The following is an 18,772-nucleotide window of genomic DNA, read 5'->3' as shown; positions in this document are numbered from 1 at the left end:
CGACCGAGCAACTAAATCTGAAAGAGAAGTAACACTGCACCTGCCACAAAACAGTGAGAGGATTGTATTTACACACGCACACACAAACCCATGAAAAAAGGGATACTGCAGCTTTTTTCCTTTTTACTTTCTTTAAAAAGGGCAATAAAATATATTAAAACTTATTTACAGTGTGTGGTTCTTTTGGGACAGAAAACGTTGACAACAAGAAGAATAAAAGAAAAATAAAGCGCAGTGATAGATTGTTATCCTGGTTTGTAGATATTTATAAGATAATGTGCCCCTGTTTCCTGTAATCATAACTTAAGCCATATACAGTAAAAAATCAACAGAGGAGAGCAACCAAAATGTACTAAAGGCACTGTTAGAACCATACATTGCCATGAATGGAACCCTCACTTTAAAGTGGTCGGGGTCAAAGAGGAAAGAGGACACGTGTCAGGGTCACCCTGTTTACCACGACATGGGGCAAATCCACCGCTTCGCCAGATATGGTTCATTTGAAGTTTTTTGATACATCTCTTTCAAAAGTTGAAAATATACAACAGCCTTCATGAACTGATGATGAAACAAACATTTCTCTCCCAGAAAACGATAAATACTTTAAACATTATTCATAAATTGGTCTCAACACCAGCATCCGATTGTAAAAATGAATGAAAATCAAAATAGAAAATTAAAATATCATCTAAATCATCTGTACATATTCTTTTCTGTATTTTATTTGTACACAGTGTCCCCTACAGGTAGGTTCTTTTTTTTTTTTAACTGCAGCTCCTGAGAAAAGCGTGGATCAGTCCAAACCTCCCCACTGGATCCTGAACCTGTCCCTCATCCAGCGAGGTGAGGGCGTTGGCAGTCCGTTGAGTGTACCTGCTCGCAGAGACACGAGAGGATACGCCTACAGCCAGTCTAGTGCACGCTCTGGGAGCTGTGCACGTCACACAGTATCATCGATGTGCTCAGTCCCATCTCAAGCCTCTGAGTATGAGCTCTGTACATTGAGTTTGTCCTTCTTTAGCTTGACGCCGTCGACGAGTTCAAAGTTATAGTTCTCCAGGGCTGATAAGTTCCTGTCCGACATGCCCCCGTGTGAGCAGGCGCAGTACAGCACCACGCCGCAGATGGCGCCCAGGAAGACCCCCAGGGCGGACATGGCGATGATAGTGATGAGGATGGGGTCGAGGGTCTTTAGCATGTTGCCTGCTCCGCTGATCTGGTTTGTCTCCACGAACACCGGGTACTCAGTGATCTCTTCGACTGCAGAGGAGACGGAGGCAGAGGAGGAGAATGAGATGTGAGAACATAAACTCCTAAGGATTCCTGAAAGAGGGGTATTGGGAAACAACTCTCATGTGTGGGGTGACTTACGGATTTCATTGAAGCCATCCTCTGGTAGCATGGCCTCAGTGGGTACGGCAGGGTCTGTTGGAAAAATAAATGATGAATAAATACGGTTCCTGAAGGTGACAAGCTGCAGTTTAAACTGTGTAGTCATATTCCTTATGAAGAACTGGGTGGATATGAAGAATAGAAGCTTCACCTTTACAGTCCGCCATACTGAGCCCATTGAGAACCGTGATGTCGTCCACAGCAATGTCTCCCCAGCTCTTTCTCTCCACCAGCCCTTCGATCACCACCTTAACAAAAAAGAAAAAAGCACTGAGTGACTTTTCGGTCTTTTCATGAACGCCACAGTGGAACGCAGGTATAATGGTACAAGCACAGCCAAGTCACAGAAAGAAGAAAAGGCCAGTTTCAGCTGTAAAATTCCTCAAGACTTCTATTTACCTGATAGGGTTTGTTGGTGCGCGGCACAAAGACGCGACCTTCTCTCCAGCGGTTGCCCTGGTGACCGCTGACCGTCCACAGCAGGATGTCCGCGGGCCCCTCGTCCGTCTGCTTGCGCTGCTTGATGTGCAGCGTGCCGATGTGCGACCCGAACATGTGGTACCAGAAGGACACGCAGAGGTCCGAGTCCGGGGAGCTGACCACGGGGCTGACGAGCCGAGCCACCTCCGTCTCCTGGGGACCCGCCGCCAACGTGTAGATGAAGTTCCCCGATCCGCCTGTGGGACAAAGAGAAACTTGTGTAAATGACATGGAAAAGCTCTGAGGCTGTAAAGAAATTTGACTCCAGCAGGTGCTGTGTCAGGAGGATTTCAGGAATTACGTGCGGGGCTCTCACCTGTGTGATCCATGTTGGGTCCAGTGTTCAGGGTGGGGGTGCCGCTGGACTGGATCTGCCACTTGGAGCCGGTGTCCTCGGATGTCCAGCTGCAGAACGACGGGTCATTGGCCCAGCCGAAGTCACAGGCAAACCACAGGAAGGCTGCAAAGACATGAAGAAGGCGGAGATCAGATTTCATCCTCAAAATGATTTAAGAATATTTCATGGTTCGACGGCAGGCTAACAGGGACCAAGTAGAAGCAGTAGAGGGCAGCAAAGATCCATGGGACCTGAGCTCAGAGTCCACAGCTGGAGGACATTAAAGCAACTACAGTCACTCAGGAGGGGCCTGGAATGGAAGACACGTTATGATATGACATGAGGAAGAACAGTCAGCGTAGACCTCCTGTTGACATTATACCATCGTCTGTAGTGAATGATCTCTTTAATGAATGTAACAGGCGATATAAAGAAAGGTATGTGGGGACATTAAGAACAGAGAAGAAAGATGGGGTCTGGACGTGGCGTCCGGTCGAGAAAGCAAATCCCGTAGCAACCCGCGGAGAGCTCAGGATTTTAATGAGCGCGGGGACTTGAGGTTTGAAGACGGCTATGGTAACAGTGCCAGGGCCCCATTCCAACAATGCAGCTCCCTGTGGACACACGCGGCGCTGAAGAAGTCTCCATGGAGGCAAGGAAATGTGTGGGAGCTCAGGCTTTCGTGCTTTTCAAATTGGATAAAGAAAGTCTTCCAAAGAGCACACGGGAGGGAGATGTTTGGGATGTTAGCCACAGCCTTTAACTACAGCAAGGGATGCCTTTAGAGATAAAATGAGTTGACTCTTCAAATGACACACTATACAAACCAATACTCTCTGTTTTAACTGGTTTCCACAGGCAACGACTCTATTTATCCATTAAACACAAAGGATGGAATTCCCACGTGGAGCCGTGATTCAGACGCCATACACTTTTTTTATCAAGAAATCCCATTCCCAATTAAAATAACTATGGCCTTTTTTTTTGTTTGTTCCATTCTTGGGAGGGTTTGACTGAGGCGACCAACCAGCTCTGGATAATATGATCAGCCACATGACTCACGTGGCTGTTTGACGAGGAGAAGGAGATACACTTTTTCTTGCCGAAAGCCAACGGTAACTACATCCTCTGAGATTAGGGTACTTGGCACGCACACCACCACTCAGATATTAACACACAAACAAACACACACACACACAGGCACACACACACAGACGTACATATGAACAGAACTGATTAGCACGCATGTTTTGAGACTCTTGAAATTAAAAGAGAAAGACAAGTGTTTATCCACAGACACTTGGTTGTGTTCATATGCTCACAATATATGCATGCGACAGACACACACACACAGACACCTGCACTTCAGCTCTCATCTATTAAAGTAGCAAACAGACCACAGAGCAGGCTGATGGAGTGACGGGGCGGGGGGGCTGGGTGGAGCCTATGGACCATTAGCCAAGGTCAGACTGGGGCTCAGCCTCTCAGCTGGCTGCTGCCTCAACACCATGCTATAGGAGACACAGCCATGTGTGTGTGTGTGTCAATGCACAGGGGCCCAGAGGACACTTAATTTCCTGTGGTCATTTTGCATTGTGCTTTCCTGTTTTGTGTGTGTGTGTGTGGTTTTGTGTGTGTGTCAGTGCCGGCCCAGTGATTAGTGATTATGCTGAGGAGGCAGCAGCAGAGCACCAGTGCTAATCATGAGCTCGCCCCGCATCACACAACCTCCCTCACCATGTCAGCGGGAGCTTCTCAGGGCCACATCATCAGCTTTAATAACAGACACACATCAGAGGAGAGAGGCCGCCTGCAGCTGGCAACCATTAACTAAAGGTGTGCTTCTGGATAAATATATGGAAATGAATTCAAAGAAACCGTGGGCAGTTTAATATTTACTCGATTTCTCAAAGTTCTGGGCGTGTGATAAGGAATAAGATAGAACAAATGTTCTGCTCACCTGGGATGATATCCACGTCAACAGTAGTGGTCTCTGGCATTATGGTAACACCTGCCACAACAAAGGAACATGGTTAGCATTGCCTGGCATCCAAAAAAGTATATTTATCTAATTACAGCCAAAGCTTAGCTTGTCAATCGTCTACCCCTAAAGCAGTAAGGTAATACTTTTCAAATACATAGACTGAAACGGTGTCATGCTCATCACTGGAGACTGCTGGTTAATAGGGAGGGCAGGCAGCAGTGAGGGCTCGGAGTCACTGGGTTAGTGGGGAATGAGGCCAAGAAGAGGAAGTGGAAAAGACGGTGCAAGAGGAAAAGAGAGCGGCGCTGATCTCGCTGCTGGTAGGCTTAGAAACAGGTGTGTGTAAGATGTGCACGTTTGTTGATGTGCACAGACAGCTCTTCTTCTTTACATGCAGCCTCTCTCGGAGGGTTCTGTGTTTCTCTCCCCTGTTGAAAGGTATTTTCTGGAAGTTATTCCTCAGTCTAGTTGAGGGTTTAGGGGAGAGGGTGCACACATTGTTAAGCCCTCTGAGGCAAATAGTGATTTGTGAATATGAAATTTAAATAAAATTGGATTGACTGATTGACTGGTGCAAGAATGATAATGGTCTCCTGTCAGATCCGTGTACATGCCAAGGTGCTCATGCGTGCATGCATGCGTGCTTGTGAATGTGCTCAGTATGGCAGCTTAGCTGTGTAAGTATCAGATCTGTCTGTAAAGGAGGGCGGTGAAGCTGGGGAAGTGGTGGCAGCGTTTAAGCAGAAGGAGAAGCAGGGAGTTAGGGGTTAGGGGTGGAGGGTGGGTAGGTGGGGGTGGTTGCAGTCTCATGAGGACGATGTCAGCACCTGTCACGTCGTAGTCATCACCTGTGCCGCTGTGGCAGCTCGCCTGGTCGTCGTCACACTCGTCTGACGGAGTCGTGCGCGGGACAATCGTGGTCGGCGGCGGCGTAGGGGCTGTGAAGGTGAAGGAGCGAGAGAGCAGATAGCATTGATTAGATTTCAGGTTAAACAAAAAACAATAACGGAGGGGCTGGAGGGGACGAGTGCTTTCTGATCTTGTTCTTACCATAAATAACACACTGAGATTTAGATGGAATAATATGTCAGAGTGTTAATTTGGATTTAGACACGTTTGTCTAAAGAATACAAGTATTCAAACACGTTCTGTAGACGAACAGGATGTCATCCTAAAAGTGTGATCAATGCCAGATACAAAGAGTTTTAGGGAGGGTTACATTACATTACATGTCATTTAGCTGACACTTTTATCCAAAGCGACTTACATTTTTAGAACACTCAGCATTTATGAGGGGCCATTTAGGGGTTCAGTATCTTACCAAGGACACTTAGACATGCAGATGGGATAGAGTGGGATTCGAACCGGCAACCTTCTTGTTGCAGAGCACCCGCTCTATCCCCTAGGCCACGCTCTTATCATGGGGTGTAAGTTCAGTCTGAAAGGCTGAGTTGGATTTAAGTTGAAAATAAAAATAAAATATCGAGGAAAAAAGAAATGTGTATAAATAGGTTCAGCAGGCTTGCCCACAGTAACACGCTGTTTTTAATGGAGGCCTGAACTATTAGCATCCCTCATTTTATCAGGTTGTGGAGATGTGGGTGTATAAATAGAGCTTGAGCTAAGGCTTGGTGCTTAAGGCTTGGGATGCTGAAACTGAATGACGCAGAAACAAGGCTCGGGATTGGCTATAGGCAGGGCCCCTAGCTGCCATAGTGGCCTATCATTATGGCTATGTTACACTTGGATGTGGCCATGGCCCTAGATGCATGCCACACTCCGCTGCCGCAAAGCCGTCCTGCGGTGCGTGTGTGTATTTGTGTGTGTTTACACTGACTGAGTAATGAACGGGCTTGCCCATTGCAGAGGGAGGAAAGAGGAAGAGGGAAGCGGTGGAATAAGGAGAAAAGCACAGATAGACAGATAGAGGCAAACTGCCAGAAAAATTTATTTTTACAGTATCTGTGTGTGTGAGAGATTGTGAGTGTGTGTCTGTATGTGTGCCAGGGGATAGTCTCGCTCACTCCCTCTGCAAGATGAAATATGGGGCAGATCAGCCCCTGTCAGAGTCAGGGTGGGGAAGGTCAGGGGTGGGGTCAGCGTTGCGTCAGGGGAGCCTCTCACAGAAATGAGGATTTAGCCCTTTTACCATGACTCCTTGCACACACACACAAACACACACACACTTGAAAGCACCTGTGTGTGTGTGTGCGTGATTGTGTACACATGCCTGTAACCACATGTTTAGCAAGGTGATTGCGGTTGCGCTCTGTGTATATGTCTGTGTGAGTATGTGTGTGTTTGGTATTAACACTGAAAACAAGCATTATCATCTAACTAAAGCTCCCTGTGGGAGTCCATGAGGCTTACGAAGGAATGGGCCTCCCTGAAATCCAATATGTAAATCCACTTAGGGCCATGGTGCGCTCTGCATCTCTGAGCTGTTTTTGTGCGCTACATCAGCTTTGAGAGAGACAGATAAAGAGCTGGGGGGAAAATAGGGGTCATTTTAAAGATAGCAAAGTATGTGCGGTCCTTTGAACGAAGAAAGACATGTACGGGTTGGGAAGAGTGCGATGGGGGCCAGGCTGCAGTAATCCTACTGGGTGAGGTGGGCTTTCATTTGATCCCATCTGGAAGTGGCGAGCTATATGGGCGGCTTTGATGTAACGCGGAGACAAGACAAGTGTCCCTTGCAGAGATAAAGAGCACGAAATGGACAGCTCAACACAGGGAGCCCTTACACACATCTTTAAATAACCTGAACTGGGGCGAAGACATGGAGCGCTAGCCACTTACAGCCGTGTCATTAAGCCCGGATGATATATGGTTCACCTGTATGTGTGTCATGACATGTGAACATACATGTTGTGTGTGAATGGATGTACTGAGTTATTTTTGGCATTACTATGACAAAAAATGTAAAAAACGTAAGCACCAATGTTGGTAATGTCACAACCAAAATTCCAGCCCCCGCCCCATCAAAGGATATGCATTATAGATAATGGATGGATGCATGTCCCTTAAAGCATATTCACCAGTTTAAAACGTTATCAGAATGGGGGGGGGGGGGGGGGGGTTTTAGTATCGATGTTTACTTTGCCAACATTGGTAGAAACATAATTTCAGCTCTACGAGAAATCAGTTCGACAGGAAGGAAATGCTTCTTGCATTTCATTTGCATAGAACATACAGCATGCAACAGATTACGGATCATATGCTAACTGGGGTTCCAGCTTACCTTCAATCTCACAGCCCAGGAGCTCGAGTCGCAAGCCCATGCCAGCAGGAGTGGCCCTCTCTGGGTATATTCTGATGAAGCGCGTCAGCAGGGACTCCACTGTCCTCAGCTCAGGAGTGTCGTAGTTACTATTCCCTTCAAATATCTGGAGGTGGAGGGAAGAAGGAAAAAGATACAGAGGAAAGTGTGAGCGAAAAAAAAGACATTAAGAGTAATTATTTTGATACCATCATTGCTGGGTGTTTGATCGATACAGCTTTCTAAATGCAGATACCCCGAAGCAGCCTTATTCCTGCCTTCTGAAAAGCTATGGTTGGATGGGTGGCATGTGCTCTGTTGTTGGAAATAGGGGAAAGAACAGCGGATGACCAGATCGCTCTCATCTTGCTCACATCTAAAGCGCAGCTTAGGCAACTCGCGCAGGGGGCCCATGGCTGAGACAGCGTGGCCCACTCCTCTGTCAAAGGCAACTTTCAGTTTCTTCAACTCCGCCTCAGATCCTCTTCGAGCGGAGGAATAAATGTGTCGAAAAGCGGAGAACGTGGGGTGTGAGAGAAGAAAGCAAAGGACGAGATAGAGGATTGATGGAAGTGGATTAATGGGTGTGATCACGTGAAGGGGGCCTGGTGTGCCTCAGATGCTGGGAACCTCTCAGGCGAGGGGAGAGAGGCGGCTAACTAGGACAGGGGGATATGGATCCCCTTGACTCTCTTCATAAATCAACAATCAGCCCATCTGGATCAGATTTATGCCCTGTCAGGGACGCTTGTAATTGGGGACAGGCGGTTGTAGCTCTTCTTGGGGTTGTGCGCATGCTTCTGTATATGTCGTATATACAGTTTCAGTGTGAAAACGGTTGGCATGCGTCCTCGGAGCAGGCAGTGTCGCCCGCAGATAAATCTTGGATCACTTCTCCATGTTGCACACTCTTTCCTCCCTCGCCCTCGTCTTTCCTTTCGTCTTTCCCCTTCCCTCTCTTCACCCCCCCCATCCTGGAGAGGTTTCACTACCCACGGAAAGGGTTGAACCGTGAGTGAGTCGCACAGAATATAAAGCAGGAGGAGAGAACTAGGAAAGGACTCTGCGAGACATGAGATGCTTATCCTAATGTGATTCAAAGCGCTGCTGAAATTGACTCAGAACGACTGCTGAATGAGTCACAACTGCCAGACGCAACGCTCCACTGGAAATTGACTACATGCATCAAAATCGGAATTGATGTTCCGATGTTTCGGAGAGCCAGTTTTTAGAAGTATGTATTCAAACCATTTGCCTACAGCCAGAAGGTAAAGCGATATCCTATCAAACCATCAATCCCAACCCATTCCCATTAAAGAACCATTGCATACACATAAAGAAGTCATTGAGGATTCTTTTGGACATCCTTCAGCATTTAACAATTGTTTTAGCACAAACGACAAGCAAAGAAGAAACCCGTACCTTTGGCTTATTCCCATTGGTGTCGAGCACCATCATCCACTCAGAGCCGTTATTGCTGTAGCCGAGACGGAACTTCTTCATGAAGACTTTGTTCTCACGGTGCTTCCCCCCCTGGATGATTAACCCCTTCACAATCTTCTCCTCCCCGAGATCCACCTGCAGCCATTCGTTGGTGAAGGGCTGGGGCTGGGGCAGCAGGGTCCACCCCGTCCGGCTCGTCAGCAGGCGAGCGTTCTCTGGCACCCAGTTCCGGTCTGTGTGGGAGGACGCTGTGATCTGGTTATCGGGGATCAAGCCTGACACCATGCCCAGCATGCCCGCGCACGGGTACTCTGAAACACAAAGGGAAAGCGAGGGTGCTTAGCATTTTGATAGAAACTCCCAAAAAACCTGCTGAGATGACAGGTACAAGCGACTACAGACTTCATCTATATCCAAGGGCTTGATGTTGAACATAAATTACCAAGTCAAGTTTGGTGAATTTGAGGTTTATGTAATGGGACAGTGAAAGTGAGGAGATCAATTTCCTAAACTCATTGTGATGTTACTGTGATCTCTCCCTCCATACTCTTTCTCCCTCTGTCTGCAGATCTCATGCATACTAATTCCTCCGCCTGAAGCACTTGTCTCCAGGCAGCCAATTAAAACCCTCCTCCCGGTTGGTGCTTCCACCTCCTGCATACTGGGAGCGCCTTTTCTTTTCATCTCCCTCATCCACCCCCTCCTCCCTCTATGGACTCACATATACTCACACACAAAAACACATTCTCTTTGTGTTTTATCTGCAGCTGCAGTCATCTACCTTCTACGCCGCAGCTGTCAGCATCTGTGCCACTGCCTTTTAACACCTTTTTGTTTTCTGTCCACTTTCTTCTCCTCCTTTTGTTCGATGTCTCTGATCTTATATATATTAACCCTCTTTAGGTTTTAGCATCTTAAGATCAATCTGGATTTGTTTCCTGAGGGAGAAGGCCATTTTTTCCTTCATTCCTCACCCTTTACTGTTCATGGACATCCCTTCATACAAAGCGGTGAACAAAATAACAACCTGGTGATACAGGTACTGTAGCTATATGCATTCTTAAACATGAGATTTGTTTTGCACTCCAGAGAAGGTGGGGGAGATATGACTAGAATATGTTTCATCCAGGACAACAACGCAACACTACAACTAAGATTTCTTTGCACCAGTGCTTGTTTAAATCAAACAAAATCAAAAACTTAAATTGAAGGATTTTAAGTGACTGCCAGACTGCTTTAAAGGTAGGGAGGAACAATAATAAAGGTTTCAGTTCTATAGCCTACACTGTTGTGTACTGTGACTGGATTACTTGTGAAAAGACATGAAGACATTCATGTAAACACTAGCAGTCTTTGAACAGTCTCATAGTTTTGGGTAGCATAACTTTACTATGAATCTTAATAAAACAATGTAAACACCTCCAGGAGTGAATTATTCCAGCATTCGTTGACTGGTTGCAATGTTTTTCTGCCTATATCCAAATTGAAAATTCTGGAGTTTACAAATGTTTGTGTGTTGTAACTACGACCAGACGTCGGACACTTGACAGCTTGTGTTAGGGCTAAAACCCCCTTCCGTCTTCTACTAACTTTTCTCGTGCACTCAATCCCAGTCCCAAGACAGTGAGTCAGGGACCTCGGGTAAGCAATAACATATTTACTATCTGGCTCCCACAGAGGAATAAATCTGGGCATTATTACATCCTCTGTGTCTCTGTGAGACAAAGTGTGCACTGTAGCACTGATGGGACCCAATTTTGTAGCTGCATCTGGGAAAAGATTTGGAGAACAAGGCTTTATTCAGACTTGTCTTTCTTGCTTGCTGGTTATCTAAAGCCGCTCGTATGCAGACCCGTGGGACCCTCTGGACCTTCATTCTTGAAAATCAGAACTCGAGGAACAAACGCTGTCAGTGCAGCCCCTCCACTGTTTTCGGGGTTTTTCTCTCTTTTTCTTCTTCTGTTTTTGGCCCAGGTCTGTTTGGGAGCGATCACAGGAGCTGGCCTCTGGCAGAGTAGAGCTAACTGCACACTGACTATCTATGAACAAGGAATAAATGAGAGAAAGGTGTGTGTGTGTGTGTGTGTGTGTGTGTGTATGTGTGTGTGTGTGTGCGTGTGTGTGTGTGTGCGCGTGTGCGTGTGCGTACGTGCTTGCATGAGTGCTGATCTGAGTTGAGGCAATGCGGTGAACTCCCTGGTTCATATGGGGTTGTTAATCAACTTCAGCTGCCATCACAGCAGCTTCCGAGATGGCACGCATGTAGTGACACACCCAGAGGAACAAACACATGTGTGTTTTTGTGGACTGCAAGCACGGATGTTGATCCATGGCTATGTGGGCCGCATTAAGGGTTTGGGTGGAGCATCAGTGGTTCATCACAGATATTTATACACCAGGGCTTATTTACAAACATCAGGGCGGTGGATCTTTATTATTAATGTGTGGCTGTTTGTATCAGCAAGGGGAATGGGACCATGGTGATTTAGGGAAAAACATCTTGCAACAGTCTGGGTTCAACTCCTCCCCCCCTCTGCAGCCTTAATTGTGGTTTTAACATTTAAAAATAATGCAACTTTGAATTGTTATATATAGAGAGCTCCCTATGTAGGCTACTACTATGGCAGCAGTTTCAAGAAAAAAGTTTGTCCTTAAAGTTCTGATATTAGAGATTCATAACCTAAGGTAGGAATGACTGAGTCAATGAGTTCAAGCAGCCTTCAGGAGCCTCTCAGTTGCTCTCCCTCCAACTGTGCTGCTACCATGCAGTGGAGCTGGCAGTGTTTTCAGAGCACCCAGGGGTGCTGACGTCAGCATGGAGGCCCTGTGGTGACTTCGATCCTGTGATGTGTTTATGATCTGCGCAGCGGTCTGGTCGTGTGCCTGAAACAAACGCCCCAGCTGCAGCCCTGCTGTGCCCGCAGTGCCCGCAATGCCCTGCGCTCCGGCATGAAAAGATACATCCACAGTATGTAATGCACAACTACACACACAAAGAGATAACACAGCAAACATGACGAATGAGCACATTTGGTTAACTATGTCTAATCCTGACCCTAAATTTTATCCAAGGCTGAACCTGAACTAACATTTGAAAAGAATACTTTCTGTGTTTTCTGTCCTCGTTTGACGTTCACAAGTATTCAGGCACGCACTAATTAGCATTCAATACACATGCTCATGGAGCCATAAAGATGCAGTCAGATGCGCTAGAACCATATGAAAGTGAGCCACACACATTCATATATGCACAAACAGACACCACACTCAATAAATAACCCCAAAAAAAGGCAAAGATGAGAAAAGCTTTGCCAAAATCAACGCACTGTGAGCAAAAGACAGACTGTGGCTAAAGATGAGGCTGAGACCAGATCAGCAGGAGGGATGGGACCACATAGAGCCCACCCAGCTCCAGCACTCCGTGCCTGCCAGCTGTTGGCTCCATTTATATTGAATGAGCTACATCTAAACATGGGGTAGCATAAATAGGTAATCCTCCCTCATGTTCCACTGCTCTATTATGCAGCAGCCTGCCTCAGCCTTGGAGGAGGACTCGCACAGAAATAGAGCATCGTCCTATAAGAAGAGAGGTGTTTGTGCAACTGGGGGTAGGATGGGACATACCAACTAAGCTGCAATGTGAGCAGAGCTGAACGGACATATATCATAAACAAAGTCAGTGGTATCGTCTGACTATTGCATTTGAAACAGTTCTGTATCTAATCAGAGTTGGTTTTCCACGGCTGCTTTATGCAAACATAGGGCTGAGATCTACGTGTGTTTGTACCTGTGTGTCTGCATGTGGATCAGCAGGAATCGCAGCAACACCAACCTGATATCTTACATCCGTACACCTCGAAGCGCAGCGCGATGCCTGTTTCCCAGGTAACTGGACGGATCCGTATGAAGCGTGTCAGCGTGGGTTTAGGCAGCATTGTCTTGGCAACGTCTTTTGGGTTGGTGTTGCCTTGGAAAACCTGTGATAGAGGCGGAGAAAAAGAAAGTTGTTGACAGAACATGTTGAGTTGAGATGCAGGCTGGAAATTTGTGTGAGACCTTGGCACAAAATAAAGAACCGCAAAACAGATTCACATTCATGTTCAAGTGTTGAGATTTATAACTGGAGCGAGTGATTGGCCTTAATCTTTGTTTAGACAACGTACTTACACAGGAACGAGAAGTGAAAATCTAAATAATACTTTAAAAGGGATCATTTTACTTTACTGGTGCAAGACTGTGTAAGAAAACCCTTCCTATAACAGACAAATATCCCATTAAGCCGTCTGAAGGTTGGTCTCGCTGACTGATGAATAGCTTCCCTGTCACTCCTGACATTTCCGGCACTTCCTCTTGCACCACATGCAGCAGCACAAACACGCCACGTTGTGTGACTGTGAAACCAGAGGCTCTTAAATGTAACATTGACGAGACCAGATTGGCTCAAGATGCCCTCTCTGTGTCCCCACGGTTCCAGTTCTGGCGGACATTTTACTGCAAGCGTCTTGTTTAAAGGTCAGAGATGCCGCTGTTCTCCCCTGGGGTCAGTTGACAGTTTACTAGTACCATACGAAGAGGCTGGCCACCCAGCTAAGCAACTCCCCGCAGTCCATCACGGTTCATTCTGGGTAATTGAATAACACCGGTGACCATCTGACCTCCTGACCTTGCTATGGGCAAGAGAGGAATCCAGCTGAGAGTAGCACAATGGAGAGAAAGATAAAAAGATAGAGGTTCAGCTAATCTAGGATGAACAAAAAAGAACAACAGGGCTGACCCTTTGGTCTTTACAACTAGTTTAAAGTTGTAACCTTGAGCAATACTTGTAGAGCATGTTACGCTGGGTCTCTTCTCCCCTCACTAACTGTAAAGTGGCTTTTTCTCAGAGCTGCGCTAAGACGCCAAACTGCAAGCTCAGCATGTAGCAAATGGTGCCCCTACGCACAAAAGCACTTTAGAGTCCGGAAAACACTGGCGGGGCTTACCATGGCACCCGTAAGCCACCACTTTACAGAAGCAACTTGTGTACTTTGGAGGGACCATAAAAGAATCGGGCCTTGGGTATGTGTACACTGCAGCACAAAGACGCTTGTTTGGAGGTTCGGTTGCTTTTTTTTGTTCCATATGCGGCCTGGCACTCAAAAAACACCTTGTGGTATTTACATGTCACACAACCTGAGGACTGTCAGACACACACACACACATTGCCTCCCTGACCCCCACGGACACCCACAGTGGATTGTGTGTTTACCTCCAGATGGACAAAACCCCGTCTGTTTGACAGGCTGATCAGCAATCGATGGTTATAGCCTGTCGCTCTCCAGTCAAGCATGCCGTCCCTCCCGTCCTTTCTCCCCTTTCCCCTCCTGGACCCACCTCTACCAGCTGCTCAAACATGACAGACTCTCCTGTTTCTCTCTCTCCCACTCCCCTTTAACCCTTGTTTGTCAAGTCTTTTGTTAACCTTGAGTCTTTTACAAGTCGACGGAAGCCTGACATAAAACGGTGGCTACATTCTTTACACAATCCTCCCTGCGCCTACTGCAGAGCCGTATGAGCGCCGCAGTCTTTGCTGTAAATACTATTTACTTACACAGATGGTGTGTATATTACCATACCGAGCAAAGCATATAATTGCATGTTGGGAGACAGAGACAAGTACATAATGCTGAGTATTTTCCCTTTTGTTGCGTTCAAAGGCAACTTGGAGCAGACCGCAATTCAATTCAGCTGGCTGGTACATTGGGTTGGGGTATTCTAAGTGCAGTACACGTGTAGCTTTGTTTAATGACATAGTTACTGCTCAGGTATAAACAAAAATAAAGTATTTTTTATCATCTAGGCTGCTCTGATTGTCTTCCATAGAGCTGAAAGCTGCAGACTGTACCCAACCACATGTGTCCATTATCTCGCTTTTTTCACAAAGGGTCGGCCACCTACCTTTTGTTTGGAGCCTTCCTTCAAAGTGATCCAGTCTTCTCCGTTAGAGCTGACGTCCACCTTGTACGACTTGACAAAGTAAACCCTCTGGGTCTCCTGGGAAATGGCGCCCTCGGTACCGATGGCCGAGACAAACCGCAAGAACCCAAGATCCACCTATGGAGGGTAAAAGAAAAGATACATAAGCTGAGCAAACACTGCCAAAATGACCTTGCATATAATCTATTGTGAGACAAATTCCACAGTAGATGTAAGGAAGTCAAGATTTCCCTTCAGCGCGACATATTGGAGCATATACAGCTGAAATAAAATGCTCCTTTCCTGCTCAGATACATGAATAATTTTTGGAGAAGAGGCTTTCAGTGCAGTTTGTATTAATAATGCACTGACAAGCTGGAGAGGTATAAATATAACCCCTCACTATTAGAATCACCTCTGGCCATAGTCTGCTACCTGGAATTTAATAAACAGCTATGAAATGATAGTCACATTAATGAAAGAGACACAGGATGACAATCTAATTTCCTGTGATGGGAGACAAGAGCTTATTGGATACAAGTGAATGTTGAATAAAACGGTTTCTATAATCACATTATCAAAATCGGCCAGGAGGAAAGAGAGATACACATTGAATATCAAATGTTGTGATTTTTAAACATGCAGGGCTTTATAAAGTAATCATGAAGTGCATAGCATTAAAGGGGGCTTTTTTATTTTCACAAGGAGGCAGCCGCAGGCGGTGGGGTCAGAGAGGCACGTGAATGAGAGTCGGTCCTGTCGTGGCATGTATATACTTTAATGTGTGTGTTTGTTAAACATTTAGAGACGATGCTGACCATAGAAATGTATTGATTTGCAATAGACCTGTTGGAGCAGCAAAGTGTCTTACAGCCATCATGCTTTGTTCATGTCCATCATTGCTAAAGAAAACACAAACACTCCGTCTGCATATCACTTTTCTTTGCTGTCTACGGCTTGTCTGACCCCATTGCGACTTTCAGGGCGTGGCTCGGAGCATGGAGGAGCGGTCAGTTAATGATTGGAACAGACTAGCCACCAACAACAACAAATCGTCTTCCTCCTGACCTCTGTGGAGGCTACTTAACCCCCCAATACCATCCATTCATCCATAACTGAGGGGAAAAAGAGGGTGTGATGTGAAACTTAAAGCCCGTCAAAGAATGCTAACTCCTCAGCATATGAAGCAGTGTGCTTAATTTTAACAAGCGTTAACACTGCCTCTGACAGGCTGAGCTGACATTAATGAGGTTTAATGGTGTTGCATGCAGGCTCCGCTAAAACGGCGAATCACGAAAGCCGTGGTGTCGGTGGAGCAGGTTTCCAAGATCACGATGAGAGACAAGGCCTTTGATGTTGACGTGAGATGGGCTCAGGCCGTGATGGATGGCGACCAGAGTCTTGAGTAGATTACTGAATCGACTCAGGGGGATACCATCGGTATGTGCATCTGAAAGGGTGTGTAACGACAGCGACAACAGTGAAATCCTTCATGCGGGTGCGAGCAGACAGAGCCAGTAGCGTGCACATATTTGACAAAATCTAAGCCAGGTTGATCTGCCTCCAGTACAGCTCTGGCATGTTAAAACCATACAGTCGGCGGCGCTAGCTTCGTCTGCCAACCTCATATACAGCACTTTACCACACGTAATGACTCGGAGCAAAGAGCAGGGAAGGAACATCTGCATGCCACAGAGCGCTGGTCATTCTTGCTCCTCAAATCCACTTCCAGAAGTAAAAAGAGATCAACAGATGGTAGCAATAAATGAGGTTCCCCCATGCTTTTCTCTCACTGTCTCTTGGCTTCTCGAAGGATGTGGATGGATGGAGACTCACAAAGACTGTCTCATATAAAGACAGAATACTTTTGTTCCTGACTACAGGCTCAATGGGCTTACCAGTAAGTCCCAGATTTCTTTTGGGTCCACAAATAGAGACAAAATCAAATCCCGTCAGCTTCAGATGGTTCGCATTTAATAACACACGAGTTGAATTCCTCTCTGTTGGGTAAATATCTGTACAGTTTGTGCCCGCACTGGAAGGGGAAAGCACAGCGGATGGCAGTGAGACCTCTGCTTGCTTATAGTAGCGCAGAAGTCTTTAACATCTGCAATCAAAGAGCCAGTGTTACCAATTTCCAATCTGGACCAATGGTGATGGGGCTTACTAAAACGGCTCACCTAAGAAAGATTTGGCCTTGGGATGTTTTTCTGAAAGGATCTCATTAGATGTAATGGAGAGGAGGAACCTCTGGGGATGAAATGAGTGGCTGGACTAATTGGGAACACTCATGGGTGCTCAGACCAAAACAATCTCAGGACATGAGCGCACTGAAATATGGCTGATTTGAAGAGGGTTAGCGTAATGTCAGACTTTAATCAATATTTTGAGCCAAAAGGATTTCATCTGAAGAGTGGTAACTTTCTTTTTAGACTTCTTTTTTAGATGCCCTTATACACATCACTTTGTAGTCAGGAGCTTTAAGGTCCTGCAAATCAAAGAGATGCTGAAGGAAAACTGAATTATCAGAATTTTTGAAAATCTTTTAAACAAGTCCAAAAGTGGCATCAGGTTCATCTGTGACATGAGGACTAAGGCCTTCAGAGTGCGAGGGATAGATGGACGGAAGAGGGTTGGGTGGTAAAGCTGGCCGTTGACATTGATTCATTGGAAGATATGTGATGGACAGAACAGTGGGGTCTCAAGTGAAGGAGTGTACAGACGAGATCCATTTCACAGACAAGGGCTGCTAACAGGGCATGTGTAACGGGCGAAACATGATTTATTAATGGCTGCTTGTTAGAGGCAGAGGAACGAGGCAGAGGCTGCGCTAACAGACTGAGGTAACGCGGGTCAGGGAGAGAAGATGTGCTGCCAGGATGCTTGGATGTAAAGCGCAGTCCATCCCACACCGCAGAGACCGCAGTGAAAACAAACAGGACCAGATAATGATTACTGGCGGGACTACTTTTTATCCTGCAGCCATGAACAGCACAACATGACCTATATACATACACCAATAACCAACAATTAGAAATTGCACACAGTGTGCAGCGGGTCTTGGGTAAATAAATGCCGCTCAGATGATAAACTATCAAGCCCTGAAAGGCTGAATCGTGCCTAATGGGTGATGTAATCACTGCACTGAAGGTTAGATTTATGACTCCTAATCTAGCATCTGCAGGGACATGTTGCATTTCCAGACTTTGCTGATCCAACATAATAAATCCACATTCACTATATTGTTATTCTCTACAAGCGTGTTTGGACTCAATCCCACTTATAGACAGAGGAAATTATACGTTTTGGGCATACTGGTGCATGGTAACTCATATCTAGAGGGACACAAACAAACCCTTGGCGTAGACCTTCCAGACAGGGTAAGGAATCATAGAGCAGTGGCATGCTGATATGTGGGCACGACTTCAACGTCTTTTTGTCTCCTGCTCCAGCTCAGTCCAAAATATGTTTAACTCTGTGTCAGTGTGTGTGTGCGTTTTTGGTGTTCTCTGCGTTCCTGTTGTGAGGCAAACTGATGACTCAAAGTCTCTTGCCTCACACCAGCCACTGTACATTGCTCCAGTCGTTTTCTCAGACTAATGAAACCAGAAAAGCAGCAAAAGAATTAGACGAGCTCAGGCTTGTAATGTCAGGTGTGCTTGCAATTATCAGCTAACTGAAATCCACGTCAGGCATTCGACTGAGCCATCAGCATATGTGTTAATATGGGGTAACATTATGAAGAGAGACAGAGAGTGGATGTCTTTTAATGTGTTTGTGCACATTTAAAAAAAATGCTTATTCCTCAGCACAAGTGGCATTTGTGGGAGGGATCATGACGCCACCCTGGAGCTTAGTGTATTGTCTCTCTGCTGTATGACTCAGATGTGCAGCAAAGGCCAAATTATATGTATTTGAGGTT

At 46.2% G+C, this 18,772-nt stretch overlaps 1 protein-coding gene across 2 annotated transcripts in view; it reads right to left on the bottom strand.

Moving 5' to 3' along the window:
- Positions 1–96: 96 nt before the first annotated feature.
- nrp1a (neuropilin 1a) overlaps positions 97–18,772 on the bottom strand; it is a 57,224-nt gene continuing 38,548 nt past the window's right edge. Inside the window, exons 8-18 of one of the 2 annotated variants that reach the window (XM_062379428.1) lie at positions 14,833–14,988; positions 12,728–12,872; positions 8,875–9,206; positions 7,435–7,579; positions 5,021–5,131; positions 4,170–4,220; positions 2,189–2,332; positions 1,792–2,069; positions 1,544–1,640; positions 1,372–1,425; positions 97–1,260 (exon numbers count right to left, since the gene is read on the bottom strand). In XM_062379428.1, coding sequence (XP_062235412.1) covers positions 974–1,260; positions 1,372–1,425; positions 1,544–1,640; positions 1,792–2,069; positions 2,189–2,332; positions 4,170–4,220; positions 5,021–5,131; positions 7,435–7,579; positions 8,875–9,206; positions 12,728–12,872; positions 14,833–14,988 — 1,800 coding nt within the window. In that variant the 3' untranslated portion in view covers positions 97–973. The remainder of the gene's footprint in view (positions 1,261–1,371; positions 1,426–1,543; positions 1,641–1,791; positions 2,070–2,188; positions 2,333–4,169; positions 4,221–5,020; positions 5,132–7,434; positions 7,580–8,874; positions 9,207–12,727; positions 12,873–14,832; positions 14,989–18,772) is intronic. The other variant, XM_062379429.1, reaches the window with a different exon arrangement.

The sequence above is a fragment of the Platichthys flesus genome, chromosome 21, assembly GCF_949316205.1.
Source record: "Platichthys flesus chromosome 21, fPlaFle2.1, whole genome shotgun sequence".
NCBI lineage: Eukaryota > Metazoa > Chordata > Actinopteri > Pleuronectiformes > Pleuronectidae > Platichthys > Platichthys flesus.
Note: the sequence above shows the minus strand (reverse complement) of the source record. Positions and strands in the feature narration are given on the sequence as shown.